The sequence below is a fragment of the Amblyomma mixtum genome, chromosome 3, assembly GCF_055824585.1.
Source record: "Amblyomma mixtum isolate Tamu chromosome 3, ASM5582458v1, whole genome shotgun sequence".
Lineage (NCBI taxonomy): Eukaryota > Metazoa > Arthropoda > Arachnida > Ixodida > Ixodidae > Amblyomma > Amblyomma mixtum.
Genome location: NC_143014.1, coordinates 28,726,177 through 28,749,696, shown reverse-complemented (window position 1 = coordinate 28,749,696; position 23,520 = coordinate 28,726,177). Strand labels below are relative to the sequence as shown.

Genomic DNA, 23,520 nt, shown 5'->3' with positions numbered 1-23,520 from the left:
GGTGCATAAATGCGTTGTGAAAGCAGCCTTGTGTGTGGATGGTTTTTGCGGGATCCTTGTACTTGCTGAGCTGCCCTTTGGCTTCATCCGTGACTCAGTGTTCGTGGCTGCACAGCTTGCATATGGGCTGTGACCTACCGGTGACCCACAAATGTGTTAAAGTGTTGCAAAGAAACCGTGTCTTTATGAACAGCTGCTTGAATTGAGACAGATTCCTTTGTTTATGCAGCGGGAAATTAGTTTCTACAGTGCTGCTTAAGCAATTTTGCATTTGGCTCAGTTATTAAGGCTTGTTTGTTTTGTGAAGTGTGTACTGACTCGTGTTATTTACCTTTTGCTGTCACATACTTCAAGCACTGTATTTCGTCATGTTCCAGTTGAGGCCAATGCAAACACAACCAAGCTTGGCTTTATCATTCTTACTTGCATCACTGAAGTGAGTACCTGCATATTCAATTTATTTACTTCTTTGTTTGCCTGATATGTGTTGTTTTCCTTGCACCAAAACCTTTTTCGTGTATTAAATATCTATGAGGTAGTACAGTTCAGTAGCACCCTTTACTTGTCTGGATTCCCTGGTGAATAATTCTTTTGCATGTGGTATTGCTTTGTATGGTCTAAGCTTGTTAACTTGAATTCCACGGGGACGCTAACGCAGTTCGAATTAACGAAAGTGAACAGAATATGCAATACACTGCGATCAGGAAGCAGTCGGGTAGTGTGATTACCCTATTTTGTTGCTCTGAAATATTCAGTCATCACCTTTTGCTTTTTGTTCTGGAAGGTAACGGCCACCACCTTAATTCTGTCTGGCATTTATTAGAGAAATTGCTGATGTAACATCGGCGGTGGCAGCGTCCGGCTGAGGTGAAAGTCCCAAGCGTGCTGCCCTGCGCGAGCCCACCACTTTGTCTTCCTTGTGCTGACCTAGGAAGTGGCGCAACAGCCCAAACTTATCGGAAGGCCTCCTTTTCGCCTTCAAAACTGAAGAGGCCGGTAGCGTTCAGCAACTCGCAATTCACACAGCGACTTGCAAATTGACACTTGCGAGTCGCGGAGGTTGCGCAACCGTTTAGGTTGAAAAGCAGAAGTCGCCAGATCAGCCGCATGAATGTTGCCTGATTTTCCAGCCTTCTGACCCCGAGTCACGGACTGTCAGCCCAATGAGCATGTTTTTTGGCAATATCTTGTTTCCATAATGCACCAGTGTCGACTTAACGCATGATGTCAATCTTCTCTTGAGGCCTTTTGGTGCGTTAATTACCACAGACAGACGACATTTCTAAATCACTACACTGTGGAATGCCGTGTAGTTCGCCCACAATGGCTGCAACCAATCACGTGGAATGTGACGTGAAGGGCACTGGAATACCATGACAAGGACACTCAGCAAACATCGCTAAAAGCCCCACTTCGTTTCGTACTCGTCGTGGATCCGTGCAAGACCGCTTAGTTTCGGATTTGGAGTGCTGGAGATGCTGCGACGTGCCTGTTTTTCTGTATCTCGCCACTGGTTGCGTCATTTATCGCTCAACAAAAGCTAGCACAGCAAGCTACTGAAGCCTTTGAGATCAGCATTTACAAGCAGCAGCCATGTACAAATCTCGGAGATTATGCATAGTTGCCATTATTTTGCTGCTGTTAACACACAGGGAGAGCCCCCCCAAGCCCGTTTATGCGGCCTCGCACCAATTTCGCCCTCCCCACATCTCCAGAGAAGTGATGCAGCCTCGCAGGCGCGTTACCGCATGCCCAGGCGCGGCGGCGTGTAGTACGAATTAATGGGCTATTTTTTACGTTGACCCCAGTGGAGCATGGAGCCAAAATGTATAGACTGGTCAAAACGTACTGTTTTAATTAGCCAGAAATTTGATTTAATAAGGTTTGAATTAACGAGCTTTCACTATATGTACCTAACCACTGGTCGTGACGTGTTCGGGGAGGACAGAGTATTGTAGCGATGGTTTTTTTCCCTCTGTTATTTTAGCTGCACTTGTAAAACTGCATTCTTTTTCTGTAATCTGTGCTCTAGTGTGCAAATAATGTGTTTTTCACCATTGCTGTCTTACATTGATTCCTTTATTCTGAGTTTTGACGCGCTATCTACTCTCTGTTACTCACCATTCTTTGTACATTTCTTTAATGTCTTTTGCTTTAATATCTTTCAGGACCAGTATGCTAATTCTATGATGCACGATGTCAACATGGTCTTCAAGGTTCAGCTTCACAGGATGGTATGTTCAAAGCACTTGAATCCCTCTCCTGCCATTACCCGTAATCAGTATGGAACAATTTTAAGAGGAAATTTTATGCCATATGAATTTAGGTTGTGTCCCAGAACATGGTCTTCAAGGTTCAGCTTCACAGGATGGTATGTTCAAAGCACTTGAATCCCTCTCCTGCCATTACCCGTAATCAGTATGGAACAATTTTAAGAGGAAATTTTATGCCATATGAATTTAGGTTGTGTCCCAGACCTTGAAATCCTTGAAGCAGCTTGAAAAGAGTACCCCTTTCAATGCCCTTAAAATTAATAAATATTTTTTAAGCCTTGAAAACTCTTGAATTTCATCATCATGAAATACAAATTGTGATTAAAAACTTGTGAACGAACACAAAATTATCATATTTTATCATATATTTCCACTTACTGCCCCCCCCCCCCCCCCCCCCCCCCCCCCCTCATGCCTTTTTTTTTCTAGTATCACAAGCTGGGAGTGTGCAATTTAAATAAATAGCTCACTTGAGCCCATCGTTGTTTCTGGTCATTCTGGTTCCAGCCACTAGCACTGTTGCAGTGTTGCCACAGTGTGTATTGACGGTTTGTGCTTTTAATCCAAAAACTTGTTTGCGCTGCTTAGCATTCACTTAGTTCTTCCTGCTTGGATGAAGTCGTGCAAAATGGAACAATGACTGGGAAGCTGAAGTTTCAAAGTAATGACAGTTATTAAGACTGGGTTTTGCCAGGTGTTACTAATCCAAATTGCAGGAAAATAAAAGCCCCGCAGCAAACAATTTGACCCGGCTGCCGTGTGCTCAGCAGCATTGAAAAGTCATTTAAAAAGTGTGATGTGGAAGCACAACACAGTTCTAAATGTAGCAGGTGAGGGTTTGGTGCATAATTTTTTTGTGAGCATGAGAAAGGACCCATCGATACTCCTTGTGTCAGGGTCAGATGACATCTATAATGCTTGAGGAGGGAGGCTGGCTGACTAGTAACACGACATCACACTTTCAGAGTACGTGGTGCTTTTGCTAGAACAGAAGAGTCACTGCGGCTTTTAAGAAGAATATAAACTTTTTTTTTGTGAACTTTTGCGGTATAATCGTTCCTAAATGGAGCTGTTGAAAGTTGTGAAACACCTACTTGTGCTATGTCGTGACCAGGCAGCCGTTGAAAGAGTTTAGTGTAAACCGGCAGATCATTGCACAGAACCTGGAAGACCTCTTTTGTGTCTCACAGCTTGTGTGATGTTGTTGTTCTTGGAAAAGTTCTATGTACCCTGTCAGTATTGCGTGCAGTGCAGCAGAGACAGCAGGCCTTATTCTCAACATTCCCATTCTGAAAGAGCTGAGGAGGGCAGTGTCATTCACAGGGCACCAGTACAGTGCCTACTTGGATAACCAGAAAAAGCATGAACAGGAACACACCAACCAGTTAGTAAGCTGTTGCACTGATCAACTAGGTAGCATAAACGGTACTGGGAAGCAACTTGAAACAATATTTGGTGGTCTGAACCCTGGTGGTCTGACCCCCTGGGTACCCCCTGGTGATACAATGCGTACAAGCTTTCCCTGGCCTGGTGCTTGGCTAGGGTGAAATGCTTGGAAAAATGGGTCTCTGACCCCACCTTGTGTAAGGAAAAATACCTTGTGCCACGGCGCTCTCTGGCCACAGATGCCCTTGCTCCAAAAAAATCCATTATCATCATCTGGAGAGAGACAGCTGGACTTGTGAGAGTTGTTGTGTTCCCTGAGGTGTTGTGTTCCCTGGTGTTGTGTTGTGTTCCCTGTCTAAACTGTGTCCTCTTTCGGTTGCAGCCCATGCGTCACCGCAAGGTAACACCCTTGCGAGATGTCCACTCTCGCCCTCTTGCCTGTGCGCTCTTGGACCTCATGGTGGAGTTCATCTTCAGTCACATGAAGAAAAACCTGCTGCTTGATCTGTACCAGTAGGTTTGCATCTATTACGCCTAAGGCCCATAACTTTATACAGTGGAAAATTTTAAATTCTGCATATTAAGAGCAAGCAGTCCACAATATTCCATGGGAGGCACCAAGCAATTGTTTTTTTTTTAAATGACCTGCATACTCCAAATGTACCTAATTTAAATCGAAGGTGGAGGTGCTTGAAGTTCTGATGACGAAGAATGGACCCCCCTAGCGATTGAATGATTTTCTAATAATGCCCCGGTGCACAATCCTGCACCTGTTGTGGTGAACATGCCCAGAAGTGTCACTAGCCTGACGCTCACTTTCATTTCTGGATGGCCCAATACCCTAGGGTGGATGCTGGACATTACTCGAAACTAAAGTCCCGTTTGCAGCTGCTACATTAGAAGTTACTTATTTCAACCCTCATTAATTCGCAGTGGGATAATTCAAACTCCCCTCTTGGTCCTGGCCAATGCCCATGTAAGTCTGTGGCATCAGACGCTCCCTAATTCGAACTTCACGGGTTTTGCATCAGTTGATTCGATTGAGCACCTGAAGGGAGGCTGTGTCCAGGTATGACCGGTGCAGCAAGAGATTATCAATATAACCCTACTTAGAACCCGAGTTCCATGCTGCAGAGTCGCTCGCACACCTCTGACGAGTGCAGACGGCGGGAGTGAAAATGAATGGATGGCCCCGTCTCCCAGAACATTGGCTAGATTCAGCAAGGTAAAAAGAAATGAAACCAACAGTGCCCTGCCTGCATGTCTGCTAGAACAGTCAGATCGCATAGTTTCGGTTTAGCTTTTCTGAGTTTCGTGCCAGCTCGCACTGATGGCGGCTCAACCACCTAGCATCAGCCAGCCAACCTGACCCAGCTGAGCACCGTTGCGGACATTGATTGGCGCATTGGAGGTGTTTTCTTCGCCTCCCCCCTCCCCTTTTTTTGTGGTGTCATCACCGCTGGGCAGTTTCCTTTGCTTCCATCCACGTGCTTCCATTCTTCAGGTGCGCCGGAATTTCACACTCGTCACGTGCTGTCCACTGCTTGTGTTGTGACGGCAGAGTTAGGAAGCATCCATATATAGTGTGTTCTGCAATTAAACGTACACTGTAGAATGTATCTCTCAGCTAGCCTGGCAAATAGTTTGAGCTAAATTTCGCACAGAAATGGAATTTGGTGAGCAGAACTATTCTATGCTACATTTGCTTGGGGTACCTGCCTAGATCGATCAAGAAAGTCGGATATTTGCATAGTCTGCGGTGACAACGAAACAAAACAAGTCGTTATCTTAGCGATTCCACTGGGGGTGCCATCTCGTTTGTCGGCCGTTGAGGTTCGGCAAAGGAGAGGGGTGTTTTGAGGGAGGTTTCCCCCTTTGGGGAATCTCCACGGCCGACAACAAGATGGCACCACGGTGCAATTGCTGAGATAACGACTTCTTCTGTTTTGCTGTCACCGCAGATGACGTGAATATCCGACCTTTTTTGATCAATTCCGGCAAGTACCCCAAACAAATATAGCATAAAACAATTCTGCCAACTAAATGGATTTCTGTGTTCAATTTGAACTCGAAAAATTCACCAGTTTAGCTGAGAGAAGATTCTACAGCACGCGTAGAACCTCACTCAAAACACTCAAAATCGTTCGTTTTCTCGTGGTAAGGAAAAAGTTAAATCGGTAAAGAAGAAAAATCGTGCATGATTTGACACCAAAATTGTTTTGTCACCTGCAATGAAGGCGTTGTATAGCGCGTGCCGCTGTCTTGCGGACGCGAATTCATTGGCCAGACAGGCAGAGGCATAAACACCAGACTAAAAGAACACAGCAAGAATGTAAACCATGGTAAACAGGGCCAGCTAAGCTTGCACTGCCGTAGATGTGGAGAGGATTCCACCCGTCGTCGTACCAATCCTGCATACCTGCGTTCAAAAGAAGAGGGATTGTTGCTCGACATAAAGATCAGTGTGTTTGAGATAATCGAGGTGGCTAAGATTGCTAGTGCAGGACAGGGGTGTGTAAGCAGGCCATCACATTGACCAGGAAAGAGCTAAGGTTTTGAGAGAGGTGGTGATTAGAACCTTTAGTGCTATCACCCTGCATGAGCTGTTTTCCCTTTCTTTTGCATTCCTGCTGGTGCTTAGTATTGATTAAATTACCTGATTTTGTTGAAAGATGAGCTTGCAGATGTGTAATTTACATCATACCATTCACTTTTTCTCTGACCATCTGTCTCTTTTTGTGCAGGCGGTGTTTAGGCATAATTCACCGGCTACTCTGCTACCAGAAGAAGTGTAGAGTGCGGCTTCAGTACAGCTGGAAAGAGTTGTGGACCTGTGAGTATTCTGGAGCATCGTGACAGAACTGTGCTGTGCATTTCAGTTGCAGGAGGGGGTTGTAAACTGTTAGCATCTTATGTTCATTAGTTTAGGTTTTGTGAGCTATGTGAACCTGCCCTGGTTTCACTTGATTGTCATGACTCGTTTTGATTGGAATTTAAGAATCCGCCGTCTTCACAAGATGTGGCGCCCTCTGGGGAGTGGTGAAAATTCAGAACGTATGTGGGCGACACAGGCGTGGTCCGGTTCCACGAGGCTCCAACTGCGCACCCGAAGCGGCAAGTGTATGCTTGAGAGCTGAAATCAGCGGCGAATGCCCCTCAAACGAGGCTTCAGTTGTGGCTGTGCAGCAGAGGCAAGGCAGGAAAGAGACAGGGGCCTTTGTCATCTACCCTAGCGACCCCGCATCATCTTTTCAACTTCCCCCCTTAACTAGTGTGCCTCTATACGTGCGTGGCCAGCAGGGGAGCAGGCACATTGAGGCACCCCACCCTTATTCCCTCCGCACAAAGGGCCTTCTCCTTTCCTTTCTTGCCTAGCCTCTGTCTCATGAATACCAGTTGATGCCATTGGCTGGAGGGCCTGCTTTGAGGTGCTTTGCCAGACTATAGCTGACATGAACTGTGCATGTGCAGTAGGAGCTGCTGGTTTGTTTTCAACCAGAGGAGCCGGAGGACGAGCAGCACACATGCGCAGACCGGCTGTGTGAAAAAGGGGGATTGGAAAAGGTGCAAAATCATGGAAAGAGTTGCTTTAAACCTTCTAATTTTTTTTATTGCTCCTTTACTAAAAGGCTGCTATTTTTTTAATGGGAAGCTTAGCCTGATATACATGGTCTGTTCTGAAAGTAGTAGGACTCATTTTTTTAAACAAAATTTATTCAAGAGAATAGTACAAACGATTGCAATTTTTCAAGGTAGCACCCTTCCGCACCTACACGCTGCTGCCAATGAGTTTTACAGTTTTGGTACGCCTCCAGGAACGCCTGGACCGGAATGCTGTTTAGCTCCCTCGTCACGGCCTGTTGAACCGCCTCTACCGGTCCGTGATGTTTCCCCTCGAGCGTCGATTTTATTCTCGGGAATAGAAAAAAGTCTGGCGGGGCCAAGTAGAGACATTAGGGGGGCTGAGGCAGCGTTGCCGCCTTGTGCTGGGCAAAAAATCGGGGTCCTCATTCACATGATGAAGAAGATCCTACCGGTTGGCCTTTTCCTTCTCTGACAACACTCCCGGCACCAACTTCGCGCACGCTTTCCTCATGGATAAGTTTTCTGTCACGATCTCAAAAACTTGGGATTGAGGAATGCTCAGTCATCAGCAATCATTCTGATACTCATTCTATGATAATTTTTAAGTAAATATTTCACTCGCTGCACATTTTCATTGGTCCTCCTGGTCGAAGGGCATCTGTAGCGGTCGTCTTCCTCCACTCTTTCCTTACCTTCTCGGAACAGCTTGTGCCACTCAAAAAAACACCTGATCTACCCATGGAAGCGTCACCGTAGGCCTCCTTAATCATGCTGTGAGTCTCTTTGCCCGTTTTACCAAGATTTACTCAAAATTTGATCGCATATCACTGATCCAGTAAACGCTCGATGATTCTGCGTGACGAGACGTTTCGACAGGGGTTCACAGTACAAGCGACCTCCTCTCTTCAACGGCCGAGAGCCGACTGCTGATTTTCCCCAGCATTCCCAATATCCCCCTTCAACGATCCTGCACGCGCAGACCACCTCTCGTCCGCCCGTGCGCTCAGGAAAAAATCAGTCCTACTACTTTCAGAACAGACCCTGTACATATTCTCGAAACTGTTGGTGAAATGAACCTTAAACTGAACACTTGTGTTTTTCATAATGTTCTTGCTTACGAGGGATATGTGAATAATTGTAATTTCATATGTGATTCGAATATGTTTGTTATTCGGTTTATATTCGATTCGAGAAACTGATATTCGCAAATTTTCTAATATTTGAAAATTCCCGAATATTCGGCAGCAATCGAATATTGCGCAGACTTTTGTAAATTTGACTGTCCAAAACTACAATTATCCAAAGATTAAGTTTAAAGTTTCCAGAAAATATTACAAAGGCGTCCTGTTCACTTTCTTCTCTGTTGTTCGTCGCGTGGACCAGTCACATTTGGACTCTTATAGGCCTAGATCTCATGTGAACTTCTGCAATTGGACTTTCACATATAATCACACGATGAAAACAAGATGGCTAATCTCCCGCTTTGAACAATCGTTGTGCGAAAAAGCATGTTTTTTTTCATCCTTCCATAATGTGTTTACATACCTAACGCCCACACCCATCGTACCTGTCCTTGCCGGTTTTTCCGTGCTGATGTGATGGAGTCTCCTCACAAGGATTCACCCTATCTTCTAAATTTCTGCAGATCTTTCATGAGAAGAGTTGGGGGGGGAGGCATTAACTCAGCCTTCGGATAATTGGGGCGTATCTTTCAGTTCATGGTCCCTTGAAGTCGGAATTAATGAGGTTTTACTGTCCATCATGTTATTTGTAGTTGCCAGTCATGCATCATTCATAGACTTCGTTTTATTACTCATTTTGCATGGCTACAGTTCAGGTTGCACACTGTTATGCTGTCCATTCAAACAGTACACACTTTTGTGCACTTATGATCTTTTTTTTGTGGTGTGGTGCTAAGTCAGTCTCAGTTTATTTATTTTTGTTGCAAAGACCATACAGTATTTCGAAAAAATAAGAACAGAGTTTGCCTACTTGTCTTTTTCTAAAACTTTTTTTTTTCCATATTGTACAGATATTCTGTTTGATATTATAAAGCATTTTTTTTCTTCATGTTCGTATTTGATTCATATCCAAAAATTTCATCATTTGCACATCCCTATTACTTAAGTAAACTGGCCCATTGAGACCTTCACTGAATGCCACATGCATACATTGTCAGTCTTAATGCCAGAGGTAGCATCAGAAGACTGTCACACAGATGGTGCACTTCCCTTTTGATTACCTTCTGCATAGCACTTGCGTTATGGCAGGGTGTTTCATGGCTGCTGCTATTTTCTGGAGGGTGGGGGCTGCTGAATGCTCTCAAGGTTAGGCTGCACACAACATAAATACTACACTCAAAAGTGGAAGGTGGGATGGCCTTTCTCGTAGCTCATTTGGTAGAGTACTGCATACGACATGCAGAGGTCGGGGGTTCCCACCAGTGGGACCCTACTGGCAGCATGGGATCGTCTATTCTTCTATTTTCTGTCTTCTATCTTGTACCCATGCTGCACTGGTAGTACGTCCGGATGACATCTGAGTCGAATGGCATGGCATTTGGACTCGACAAGACTCCCGCTGTGCTACACGACAATTTCATTCATCACTGTGTTCATGTCATGCCTTTGTATGAGGATACAGGACTGGTGCTGAGTCCTGTGTCTATGTGCTTGTCTGTCCTGTTCTTCTTCTGCGAAGTTTTTTCTCAAGTATGAGTTGAGGGATGGGCTTGTTTAATAATCTGGGATGAAAGTTTTGCTTGAGCTTATGGCTGCAAGGATCTGTAGGAGTGCCACATAGGTGTACTGCTTTCAGGAAGGTATAAATCTGCTTGTGCGTTGTCTGTTCTTGATTGACTGTCTGATGCTTCTGGATTTTGCAGAAAAGTGGCTCTTTTGAAGGAAAGTGCGAATTTTCCTCATTGTGCATGTGGTTGCGCAGCACTGATCAGCCTGCTCAAGTTCCTGCTGAGCCGGGAGTCGGACTTTGTCAAGAAGCACGACATCTTTCAGCTTGCTAGTCAAGTGGTGAACATCTTCAACCTGTTCATCACCTATGGAGACACCTTCCTGCCTTCTCCGGGGAGCTATGACGAGCTGTACTATGAGGTCATCCGTATGCATCAGGTCTTTGACAGCATGTATTCCATGGGTGCGTACTTACATCCTGATTGTTTCATTTGCGTGCTGCTCAAGGGGTGGTCATCAAGCTTTCAAGGGTGTAAAAGTGAGGACTATAGTCGGATACAGCTCAAGAACGCAGTGGCAGATGCCCCTCAAAGGTGGCCCTCCAGCCAGTGACATCGATTGATTGGCGTGAAAGCTTCGATTTCAGTGTCTGTTCTCTTGGTGTCACATCATTTAGCTTTTTGTATGTCATGTGTTGTTCTTGCTCAGCATGATGCCGACTGCGAGGAGAAGGCTCTACATTTCAAAATTCATGTTGCGTGTCATTGAATATCCATGAGCTGAGAATATCCATGAGCAAGGTGTGTTGCTGGGCGAGTTGGTTGGGATTCATCTTGAGAAAAAACAGCGCTTGCAGACAAAGGACCAGAACAAGACCAGCGCAGTTGTGTGTCCTTCTTGTTCTGGTCCTTTGTCTGCAAGCGCTGTTTTTTCTCAAAATATCCATGAGCTGAGAACGAAAAAATGATCCGGAACTGCTGCAGAGCTGCAAAAACACTCTGGTTTATGAAGCAAACAAAAAATGCAGACTGCGGGAAGAAGGCATGTTGCCCAGAGCCCAATCGTCGGCGCAAGGCAGCTGCTGCGAGTGTATATTTTCATTGCTCTCTTTCTAACAAAGGAACCTTCAGTGGATATTTATTATGTTTATTGGATGATTAGGTGCGTGTCTTACACACCAGTGTGGCTTATGTGCGATTTTTTTCGTTTATGTGTGTGTGGTGGGGGGGGGGGTGTAACTTATACGGCGGAAAATACAGTAACTTAATTTGTACACAGGGTACCTGAAATATATGTGTAGTCTAGAAGATTAAACTTAAGAAAGCACCACGAAAAACATATTTTTTATATTTTTCCTGCTCTTTTCACTTAAAGGGACACTGAGGAGAAATTGAAGTTGGCTTGTATCGACAGAATACCAGCTCCTGACTACAAAAACACCACTCATACTGACAGCAAAGCTCTTGTAACATAGAAAAGAGCAAGAACCAAAATACAGGTATCGCCGCCACAGGTTTCACGTCACTTAGTCCTGTGTCGTCATAAGAGAATCCCAAGTTTGAACCAGAGCGGCGGGAAAAACTTTTTCAACTTCGAGTCCAAATTTCTTAGAAATAAATGCATCTTTCGCTGCCGGCCAAGTGGCAACAAACTCATGAAATGCCAAAATATCGGATTTGGCTTTTAAAAAAAATATTAATAGAGCTCTCCTCACTGTCCCTTTAATTAGCTACACAGCTACACATTGTTGGAATGCAGTTTATGTGCAATAAGAGAAGAGAAAAACTGGCTTGTTCCTATGAAGCAGGAAAGTCATCTCTGATGTGACATCTTGGAAAGATCTCTTGTACTAATAAAGCCCCGTTAAGTTATGCATTAGACCTGCATTAACTCAAATATTCTGTTTATATCCTGGCTGCGGCGGTCGAATTTCGATGGAGGCAATATGCTAGCGGCCCGTGCACTATGTGATGTCAGTGCAGGTGGTCGCCCTTCACTACGACGTCCCTTACAGCCCGAGTCGCTTTGGGACGTTAAACCCTCATAAACTAAACTAAATATCTTAAGCAATGCTGTAATGGCAGCTAGTTGGTTTGTCATCTTTAGGCTGGCGCGCTATACTTAGGCACAAGGACTACCTAGTTGCAAAAAACAGCACAAGACAGGTACGTGCACGAACTTTCAACTGTTGAAAGTTCGTGCACGTACCTGTCTTGTCCTGTTTTTTGCAACTAGTCCTTGTGCCTAAGTATAGTGCGCCAACCTTAAGATAAATATCTTATTTATTTGCAGTGAAGCTTTGGTCCTATTGCATCAAGTGCGTTTAAAAGGCTGTTCATAATTAAAACTTTTTGGCCGCCGCGGTGGCTCAGTGGCTATGGTGCTCGGCTGCTGGCCCAAAAGACGCGGGTTCGATCCCGGCCGCGGCGGCTGGAATTTCTTTGGAGGAGAAATTCTAGAGGCCCGTGTGCTGTGCGATGTCAGTGCACGTTAAAGAACCCCAGGTGGTCGAAATTTCCGGAGCCCTCCACTACGGTGTCTCTCATAGCCTTAGCCGCATTGGAACGTTAAACCCCACAAAAACCAAAAACCAAAATAATTAAAACTTTGTATAATGCAAATGAATTTTTGGCCCTCTTGTTGTTTAAACTATTAGGAGTTGACTGTATAGTGTGGCCGTGAAGGGATTTATACTATTTGTAGGCATTGTACAAAATAAAATATCATAGTGCTGCTACGGCTTGCCCCTCAACACAGTATGGAAATGTGGCTCATAGTTAGAAAAACTTAGATGTTAATTGTATGAATTGTACTTTGTGTGATCATGCAGTCTGTGGAAGAACTAAGAAGCTTTCCATCATTCACCCTGGACCCAGTCAGGCATTGGATTTTCTGCTACAGCAGGGGCATTTTTATTTAAATATAACGCTTTCACACAACAGTGAAGAATTTGCCGTTATTGCATTGAGGCATTCTCAGTGGTGGGAAATGCGCTAATTGAGCCAGCCTGCGCATTTCAGTAACGCTGCAACATGCTGCTACAAACAGTAGCTTTTTTGCAAAATTGTGCCAAAGCTGCGCAAAGATGAGCTGTTGCTAGTGCCAGGTGGCGGGAGTTACTGCAAAGTATGGTCACTGCAGCTCTTTGCGGTTCAAGGCTGAAAGGGCAACCGATGAAATCCTGTCCAGTCATCTTTCTCCATGTGTCGAATCCCGTTTATGGTAGTCTGGATGGGAGAGCGAGTGCTTATGCCAGCAGTTCCTAGTCTAGGTGCTGTTGGCTATGAGCGTGTAGGCTTTTCCCGATGCTTTTGTTCTGGCTGGGTCCGGCGATGTGAGTAGTGGCATTGTTGCCTTGGCATCTATTGATGTTGTTCACGCTCTTGCTGGTGCCCGAGTCGTGTTCATCTCCACGATGTGGTATTGCGACACCATGACAGTACTCAAAGCTAATAGGAAAGCTTTTCCGTTTTGGGTCTCTCTGTGCATTGCACCGCAGTGATATAGCATGGCTAAAATTGAAACCTAATGCATCACGTGAAGTGAATGGCGGTGACTGTTCACCACCGTACTGGTAATTAGTTCAAGCCTGTTGGAGAGAGTGCTGTGAATTGCTATCTTCATTCCTGTTGGTAGAAAAAAAAGGTCGTGTATTTTATTTTAACCATGTGCATCTTATGGTAGCAAAACTCATTACACAGAAGTTTAGCATAGTGGAGGCATACTAGTGTAGACATATACTGGATTACTGGGAACCTCCTGTGCACACACAGTGGCAGGGGCGAAACCACATGGGGCCACTGCATTTGTGCCGCTGATGTCCGGTAATCCTGTATACGGTCATAATAGTATGTCTACGTTGTGATAAATCTGTTTATTACTACAAAGGACTGGGAAACGCATGGTAGGCCAGGTAGTCATGCGACATCACTCAGTACTTTTACTATGTGCAGTCCTGTGAAGAGTTCTGGTTGAAGTAAATTTCTCTAAAATGATGTGCCAGCTGTTCGTATATCTTTTTAATAGACAACAAGCTCCTGGCCCAAATGAATGCATTGTTTAAAAAGTCTTATAACTTGTAATAAGCTTCAGTGGTGGTAGGTCACCAATGTGCCAATGGATAAAGCACACAGGCGACCGTGCGGTTTATTCCTCTTGAATTCATGCTGCGGGAGTTGAGTATGACATGAAGAAGGGGCGTTGACGGAAGAACATAAACTCTTAGTGCTTGGGGGCATGAAAGGCAAGCACCTTACTGCACTTTGCTATTGGAGCAATGCAAAATGGACCTCTTGGCGTGACCTAAATCATCTGCAGTTCTTAATCTTGCTTGGGAGGTGCATAACAGTAGTTGTCTTCCTGGCCACCAGGTGTTGCCAGCTTGCAACCAGCCCTGGGATGCTCAGATTTGCAACAGAATGGCATTGCCTCTCAGAAGGCAGAGTTCCTGCTCCTGTATATTCTTGCTGTACATTTGTGGATGATAATGAAGAGAGTGCTGTCTTTTGCTGCCACTGAATATGTTACTTGCTAGGGAAGTATTGCTGAAGAATTATGGGAACTCCTGTTTAAGCACAGGCAGTGTGCTCTGATGCACTGACGCCTCCCATATAGGGTTGTGGAGCAATGCTGCAGGTTTTATTTGTGGATAGGAATGTTTACCATCACTTATGTCGCAGTGGACGATTAGCGCAGTCATTTTGTACAGTTGTAAAAAGTTATTCACATTTTCAGCTCTGCGTTACACAACCGGGGACAGCCAGTGGAAGGATTCTGCAGCCAAACTTTCTAATCATTTGGTGAACGTGAGGTGAGCTCAATATTTCCTACGTCCGTTGCTTTCTGAGGGGGTTCCAGTGAACCCTTTGAGGTTTGTGAAAACATCAATAGGTTTTGTGGTCCTCTAGCTCTTTAGTGATATTTCATGGCTAAATGACAGGACTTGATGGAGCCATGTGTCCTTGTTTGAGTCATGCATATGAACGAAATTCTGTGTCTCCTGGATATTTGTGTTCAACATCTGAATGAACCACAGAGTTGCAGTGGCACAATTTATAAGTGGACTGGCAAAGTAAAGTGGTGCAATGTTTCTCTCATGTGTAAATGACTACGAAATAAGGTCAATAAGTGATCAGAACTAGCTGCATAAAACAGTCTTTTCTAATCATAGTACTTTTACCCCCCCCCTTTTTCTTTGTTCTTTGGTTTCTTTGTTCCATGCTGCACTATTCACATGCTGAAGACAAGCATGATGTGCCAGGAACATCTTATCAAAATTATTGTTTTCCTTTTGTGATGAAGTTTCTTGGTCATTCAGCAACACTGTGGGTTGTATTTGTAATTGTGGATGTTGGTGAACATTTCGTGGCTAGCATGTTCTTTTAAGTTTCATTTCATTTCATTTAGGTATTCTACCCTCAGGGCTTTCGCATTACAGAGGGGGTGGGGTAGTGAAAAAAAGAAAAAAAAAACAATACATATATCAAAAAGAGCGCTATACCGTATTGTGCGTTTTTATCGTAAAGACTTTCAAAATTTTTTTTACCTCAACCGCTGGCTCGTTTGCGATGAAAAAGCGCACAGAGCTTGCGTATTATGGTAACTTTTGTATCGTAGCAAGATTTACAACTGTACTTACTTAGTTGAGCCGTGCATGATGCAGAAGCGTAATCGTCAGCGTCGAGATCGGAGTACCGAAACCCAAAACACCGAGTTTTTGCTCAAGGACAGCAGTTGCGCCATCTGTCTTCTGCAGTGGAAAGCGCCACAAGGCGCCAAGGTGAGCATTGCAAGGAGTGCGGGCCCTTTGAATACGCCGCTCCGGCCTTTTCGTCTGCTTCAACTGAAGCGCTTCGAACATTTTCGGCCAACTGCGCGGAAAAAATGCCAGAATCAACTATATTAACAAGGCTTTGCCATTAAAAGAATATTGTTTGATGTCTTTTTTTCATCCAATGATTTTATTCAATTCAGCTTATATCGTCTGCTTTCATGGCTCTCCTAAAGCGTCGGAGGACGACGTCGCGAAGTCCTGAGCTGTGTTTTTCTTGTTTAATTTCGTTGTGGAAGACAGATGGCGCTACTGCCGCCCTTCAGCAAAAACTCGGTGTTTTGGGCTTCGGTTCGCCGATCTCGACGCAGACGATTGCGCTTTTGCATCATGCACGGCTCAACTAAGTAAGTGCCGTTGTAAAACTTGCTACGATACAAAAGTTACCATAATACGCAAGCTCTGTGCGCAGTTTCATCGCAAACGAGCCAGCGGTTGAGGTAAGAAAGAATTTGAAAGTCTTTACTATAAAAACGCACAATACGGTATATATGAACAATATTGAAAAATGCTAAAGACAGAGGACGAAAACATTGAGAACAAAAATACAGAAGTAAAAAAAATAAAAGGATTACAAAAAGAAAAGTTAATGCAGTGCTTTTGATATTCATGGGCAGGATACCCATCATCCGTGAATTTTGTCAAACTAAGCAGTTAAACAGTGCTATAAGCATATTCCGCTTTGTCTAAAGCTTGGGAGCATTGTTTTTATTTCTACATCTTCATCACTAGTTAGCTAAGCTTGTGACAGAGGCCAACTTGTGAAATTTGGTGCTTCAGAGCTTAATTGATGGCCATTTGGTAGTGTCCCAGATTTGTGCGTAGTATTTCTTGAGCCGGCACTGTGTGTCCTGAAAGCCGGTTTCGGGAGAATCCTGTATTTGCTGAAGGCTGAAATGTAAGTTCTTGTCAGAGGAAATGCACGGACATGGGACTTGATGAAAGACAAACACAATGCAAGAACAGCTCAGGTTCACTGTCAAGTACTCCTTTTAAAAATTTGTAAATTGTGGAGTTTAACATCCCGAAGCGACACATGGGCTATGAGGGTGCCATAGGATGGCTCTGGATTAATTTAGACCTCATGGGGTTCTTTAACGCACATTGAAATTGCGCAGCACACAGGCGTTTTTTTATCTTGCCTCCATCGAAATACGGCTGTCGTGGCTGGGATCGAACCCGTAACCTTGGGGTCAGCAGCTAGACGCTAAAGCCACCAAGCTACAACAGCTGGTCTAACACTCCTTTTAAAGGATGTTATTACATGGAGAAAGGCCAGGTAATAAGATGAAGGTGGTAAAAAATTCTTTCACAAGAAAAAAATATTGCTGTATTTATTCTAATGTGTACATAAGATTTTTAACTGATTGAAAAGTCACCACTCATGCTTTAACTGTATTAATATTTTTCACTAATTGAATAATTTTTTCCTATTCTACTCGATTGTGGTTGCTCTCTATACAGATACATAAATATTTCATTGCCCAGCAAATGCACTGAAGGCATGCCCATGTAGGGTTCTGTTGTGAAATGTTTTAGGAAATCATGTGCCGGTATGCTTTAATAGCCCTGGTACAAAATAATTTTTTTCTGGAAAATGATCCGTTTCCATTCTTTGTTATGCTTTGTTTGTCGAGTAGCACCGTAAGGGACTTGCTGTTGTCAGTCATTAATACATTTGCCCTTCATCGCATCCTGCCTTGATGTTACCTGCGATACGATGTTCGTTTGTTGTCCTGGTTGTGCGTCATTATCATTCTGCAGTTATTTTTTGTTTGTGTGCTTGTAGGGCAATTGTGAACCACTTCACGCCTAAGATTGATTCCTGGTCTGCTGCCAACCATATGTCAGCACTTACGGAAAAACAGGTCTGTCAAAAAATTGTGTACTGTTGCCATGCAATGTGCCTTACATAATATTAATTGGTCTTGAGTGCCTTGATGTGTGGAAGTCGTTGCTGAGGCAATATAGGGGTGTGAAATTATGTGTGAAAAGAAATTATGTGTGAATGAGAAATGGTTATTTGACACAAAGTAAGCTTTGTAGAGTGCCCTTACATATAGTGGTATTATAGTATATCTCTGCCTCCACTTTTGCTTTCTTTTTTATGATAGAGTGGTGCTAGCTCATGCAGGTGTTCATAACCATGCTGCAGGTTTTGGATGTTGTGAGAAGCAACTATGACACGTTGACGCTGAAGCTTCATGACAATCTTGACCAGTATGAAAAGTACTCAGAGAAGCCAAAAGAGTCTCCATTCTTCACCCTAATGGTGAGCTTTTATGCCTTTATACTAGTGGTCGACTGCAGTCATTGTTGATATTATTTTTGAGCTTTCGTGACGGATGCTGGAATTCTCTGCTCATATAGTGCTACTGGGTCATCTGGCCCCTTTTCAGTCATTGTCATGGAAGATACCGAGTTGCTTCAAAGCCAGTCTCATTCTAGAGTGTTTACTGCATATAGGCAGGCTTTTCACTGTGTCAAATCACTGTTGAAATATAATGCGCTCAGTCGGTGTGGATGCAGGATTGCTGTATGCTCATTGAACCACAGCTTTGTTTGCAAGGTCCTGATTTACAGTGATCTGCTATTATGAGTATTATTTGTAGGCTTTAACGGGAGGGAAATCGTTCCTGTACAAACTTAATTGGTTATAAGGTCTACAAATCAACTTTTCGTTTGTTTTACAGATCCGAAATGTGGTGTCAGACTTCAGACAGAAACTGACACTGTCCGGTTTGGGTCAAGAAAATGTCTTGAAGGAGTTCTCCACCATAGCCTAGAATAAATTTTTGGATAATGTAGGAACAATCTCCTGCTTCCACAACGTGGTTATGCTTCTGCTGGGGTGGTCACAAAACTGGATTGAATACATGAAGTTCTGTTGTGTGTGAAGGGGTCATGTGACTAGACTTCGTGTGGTAGCAGTTGGACCAAATGTGGATATTGAGTTGGCACAGTGGGTGTGCATTGAAATTGAGACTGATTTCTTTGATTAGGTTTAGAGGGGTGTTTAATTTATGCTTGCCTAAGGCAGCCTCATACTTTTTGTATTCTTTCTAATTCACCTTGGGAGTTTCACCTCAGAAGAATTTTCCTTTCATCCAGAATGCATATATTTCCATTAATCAACATGGTATTGAATCAGTAGCAGTTGCCTCTCTGCTATTGAGAGGCTGCATGGCAGGACACATGCTGACAGGAAAATAAATGACAGTGACGGGGCAGCATTGCACTTTACAAGTTAGCTATGAGGAATGCACCGACTTGTGACGGCCCCAAGATCAGGACTGTCTTTATTTTTTCTTTACTCTTCCAGCAGTCATAATTTGTTATTGAACAATGCATTCAGCATGACACATTTTTAGGCACTTTGTTGTTGCATATTTTAGGAAAAGAATAAGAAACTGATCCAAGGGAACACCCACTAGAAAGTAAACCTTCAAAAACAAGGGCTTCTGTGCCTGTCTTGCGTATGCTCTTTTTTTTTTTTTTTTTTTCAGAAGGAATGCAGTCCTTCGAGATTTTACCTATTCAGCTTGCTTATTACAGTCATGGGGTGGCTTTGTGTGGTGATGTGCAATTGAAAGAAACAGCACTTTGTACACAGTGGCTTGCTAGTGGCTTGCTAGTAACAACCACTCTGAAGTAAATCTCAGCTTGCGGCTGTGTGGTTGTCCCTGGTGTGGGTTGGCTGCTTGACACTATCTTTGTGCAAAATCATTTCACAGGGTAGAATGCATTTCCGTGAGTGAGAGCAAGAACCTGTATCGTGAGGCATACTAAACCACAAAGCTAGATGAAGCAAACATCTGCCCCCTTTAACTGATACAGGTATGCATTTGTTGTTGGCTGGGTTGCTTTCTGGAATGAAAATTACTTTTTTTTTTCATGTGTTCGCAAATCTTTTACTTCATCTTCTGCAGCAATTTCTCAGAATTCTAAGTTAACATTTATGATTTTTTTTTTCAGTGCATGTAACATTGATGCCTTGTGCTGTGCGTTTGTTGCTTTCTATTTATTGACTCAATGAAAATGCAGCCATTTATAGCACAAGTATGGTGTTCTTTGCCAAGGGTGTTCAATAGAAATTTTGTCTGGAAATGCTGTCAGCGTGCAATGATAAGCCACATTCGCAATATCCATAGACTGCATTGCCACCTGGCGGTTATAGCGAGAAGCGCCAGGAAGAGGGTACTAGTAGTGACTGAACGGCAGCATTACTCGCTTGGTCAGTGGCATACGCTCATCCTTCTTTCCTTCTAAAGATGTGGAGACAAATGGGTCGGGGCCTCAGAGTGCTGATCGTGCCCTCTACAACCGAAAATTTTCCCATTACTAGCTGACATACGCAGCAGAAGTAAGAGTGGGTGGTGAAGCTGCGGTTTGATGTACATACGTGTAGCCTCCAGTGAAAGTCTTCAGTGCACATTTCACTGCTAGGTATTTATTCCCTGAGTGTCACGGCTAATCAAAATGCAACTGCTTAGCTGTTAACAAAAAAGGCGAGTCACTTTGCTACAAGGTGTTTGCACTGCTGGAAACTGTTCGCCTCGCAAAAAACAGTGGCCCTAGGATTACAAAAAGAGATTCTAAAAATAATCATAAAAATAATCATACAAGACTAATGCTTCTTTGCGACAGTGTTTAAATTGAAGCCTGGTGGTTTCCAAGGCAATGAGTGACATGGTGGCTGTATTTTAATAATACGACCTTGTGCGGTGTGATATTTACCTCGACCTCGGCGACGCCTGCATGGGTGAGGAATTACGCAGGTAACCCCATTTAGCTGCTAAATGCTGCCAGCATCACACTGGTCAAAATCCGTTTCCTAACTCACCCGACACGCGCGCAATCAAACTGGTTTTCATGCCCTTTGTATTTCAGTTGACTCATCAGACTAGTGCTGTTGTGTCTGACATGAGAATAAACCAGAATGCAACCTGCGCTAAATGTGTATGATCTCGCAGAAGTTTTCGTAACACGGAGGCGGATAAGCTCAATTTTACTTATTGCTTGGAGGCATGGACTGTACCAAGAAGGGCACTGTGCAGGTCACACCGGGAATGGCAGAATGCACCGGTCACTTCAGAGCTTCATCTTTAGACGACAAGAGATAAGCTGTATCGTGGTTCCCACGTTCTGAAAAACATCTGTGCACGCCTGTGAATGAAGCGCATTTTTCTATTTACTTAATTCTTTTGTCATGCGCCCCATTCCGCACCGGCAGATGCCGAGAAAGTGGTTCTGAGGACATGCTCCACACGCCACAAACTTGGCACACATGTTCGATTCCGCTGCTGCTTGTAATACTTGGACTAAGTTGGGCTATGTCCATTTCAGCAAAACATGGCAAGCACAAATACCTTAACAGAGAAAGTACATGTAGCTCTGATGCCTGCACGTAACCAATCTAGTGCAGTGAAAGCTTTAATGCCGCACTAAATGATCTGACATCCGCTCGACCAATACCTCTCCGCCTGCAAATAAGCATTGAATCCTGGCATGGCCTGATCCAATGTGTCTCCTTATATCTCCTTACGGGAGTAGGCTAGTCACTGTCAGTGCCATATTATTGCTTTCTAAGCTCAGCGCTTGTACAACGCCAATATTGTGCTGCAGTGCACACAGACCAACCAGCGTAACCCTCTTCGGGGCAGCCATTTTGGATTTCGTTGCACCCCCCTATGGGCCGTGGACATTGTGAATAGAAATCAATTGACTCCAATCTTTTTTCACCTTTGTTATCATATGAAGTTTACACTCCTGTCTTGTGCAAAATGGAGCCTAACTACAAAGGATCTGGCTGCATTTTTGATTAGTGCAAGCATAAATGACTCGGAAGGGTGCTCTTGTTGCACGTAACAGTGATGTCAATTAGTGCTCCATCATTTGGAGTGCCAGTGCACAATTTTGATATCCTTCTGCTTGTGCAGTACTTGCTTAAAAACTTTCATCTTATGCTAGCATCATCCAGGCTAGAGCAAGAGCTGTTTGCTAGAATTGTACGATTTGTGGGACTTCTGCATATGCATGGCACATTACTGCTAGGCTTCAGTGCACACGACCAAACTGTTTTGGGAAGGCGCATACCACGTTCTCATTTCTTGTGGTGTGCAACTGTGTTCTGTGACATGCCTGTGTGCCTCATCACTTGTGTAGTCTTACGGCAGCTTTCTGCAAAGGGTTTGGATGTGCAGTCAGTACTCAAGTGCTGTGAAGAGGCTGATAGTGTCATGATTGTATACCACAGGTAACAGTCTCTTAAATAGTGCTGCTTTGTTTCATTGTTTTAATGGCTTCCGCTGCTTTCGTTGACTTTGCCAAGTAAAATGTGTTGTTTTGCAATTATGATAGCACATATGTCAGGTTAAAGGGTCACTGAAAAGAGTATTTGGAGTTGCCTATGGTACGCTTGCATTATGTAGAGTGCATGCCGCTGAGTGTTCATGCCGCTTACTGGACCTCAAAAGCGAACCGATCATTCACAATATATTTTTAAAATTCGTGCTTCCCCACTTCGCCGGGACCGGCGGTGTCGAGCTTTCGCCCAAATCCCCGCGCAGTGCGTCATGCAGCGCTTGTTACGTCAGCAGCGGAGGGCTGTCATTGGTTTGTCATGACGTCTCTTTCTGACGTGACGCAACTACCATGGCCGCGGCCAAAAGCTCCTCTCTCCCCCCCCCCCCCCCCCCCTACCGCCCTCCTCCTGCGCGCGTTGGTGGCAGCTGGCGGAGGGACTGAGTGGGTGGGGCCGGCTGAGGAGCGCTAAGATTTGTGCAAAAAATGATGAGAGGAGAGAGAAAGGCACAGAGACACGTGAATTCAAATTTTGACTACAAATAAAAATTCTTGCTGGAGGATAATTGTGAAGCAGCTTCCTTTGACATCTTAGGCATACCGCAACTTTATTCGGAGCCCCTTTCAGAGCCCCTTTATGTTTGTCCCAAATTATTGCATGCTTATCCTCGCAGAGTGGTAATTTTTTGCCCCCTCTAGCTTTTAAGTGCTGACATGTGTGCACACTTCTGAAAAGTCAACCAGAAAAAATGATTCAACCACTTGCATCCTAATGTTCAGATTTGTACCAAATGTGTGGGCTGCTGACGTTCTGCCCACTTTGCTGCTCAGTTTGTGTGCTGCATAAAGCCTTGCTTCCTTTGAGATTGAGTCAGTTATACAGTTGAACATTGCTATAATGAAATCCAAAGGGGCTCCGCGATTTCTTCGTTATAGCCATTGCTTGGTTATAGTGGTGCATGACTTTGGTTGCAACTGACGCATGCCGACAGGCTTACCTGCAATTGTGCATACCGAGGACAACATAGCTGGCGTTCAATGTGCTGCCGATGTGCGTTACAGGAGCCTTCAGCATGCACAGCGAGCACCCACCATGCTGCCGATTACACTTATGCCAACCAAACATGCCAGTGCCGCCGCGGTGGCTCAGTGGCTATGGTGCTCGGCTGCTGGCCCAAAAGACGCGGGTTCGATCCCGGCCGCGGCGGCTAGAATTTCTTTGGAGGAGAAATTCTAGAGGCCCGTGTGCTGTGCGATGTCAGTGCACGTTAAAGAACCCCAGGTGGTCGAAATTTCCGGAGCCCTTCACTACGGCGTCTCTCATAGCCTTAGTCGCTTTGGGACGTTAAACCCCACAAAACAAAACACAAACATGCCAGCCTTGCCAACGCATGCCTGTTTCTTCCGCTGCCTGCATGGGCTCTAGCTCCTCGAAAACGGTCTTGGAGGGATA

The 23,520-nt window shown here is 44.4% G+C and overlaps 1 protein-coding gene across 2 annotated transcripts in view; it reads left to right on the top strand.

The window, feature by feature from the left end:
- The window catches only part of LOC149349509 (armadillo-like helical domain-containing protein 3), a 42,824-nt gene extending 22,110 nt beyond the window's left edge, over positions 1-20,714 (top strand). For both annotated transcript variants that reach the window (XM_089578477.1, XM_089578478.1), the window contains exons 17-25: positions 378-436; positions 2,169-2,234; positions 4,042-4,172; positions 6,404-6,492; positions 10,188-10,397; positions 14,669-14,744; positions 17,554-17,632; positions 17,920-18,036; positions 18,458-20,714. In XM_089578477.1, the coding sequence (XP_089434603.1) occupies positions 378-436; positions 2,169-2,234; positions 4,042-4,172; positions 6,404-6,492; positions 10,188-10,397; positions 14,669-14,744; positions 17,554-17,632; positions 17,920-18,036; positions 18,458-18,550 (920 nt within the window). In that variant the 3' untranslated portion in view covers positions 18,551-20,714. The remainder of the gene's footprint in view (positions 1-377; positions 437-2,168; positions 2,235-4,041; positions 4,173-6,403; positions 6,493-10,187; positions 10,398-14,668; positions 14,745-17,553; positions 17,633-17,919; positions 18,037-18,457) is intronic.
- Positions 20,715-23,520: the final 2,806 nt, after the last annotated feature.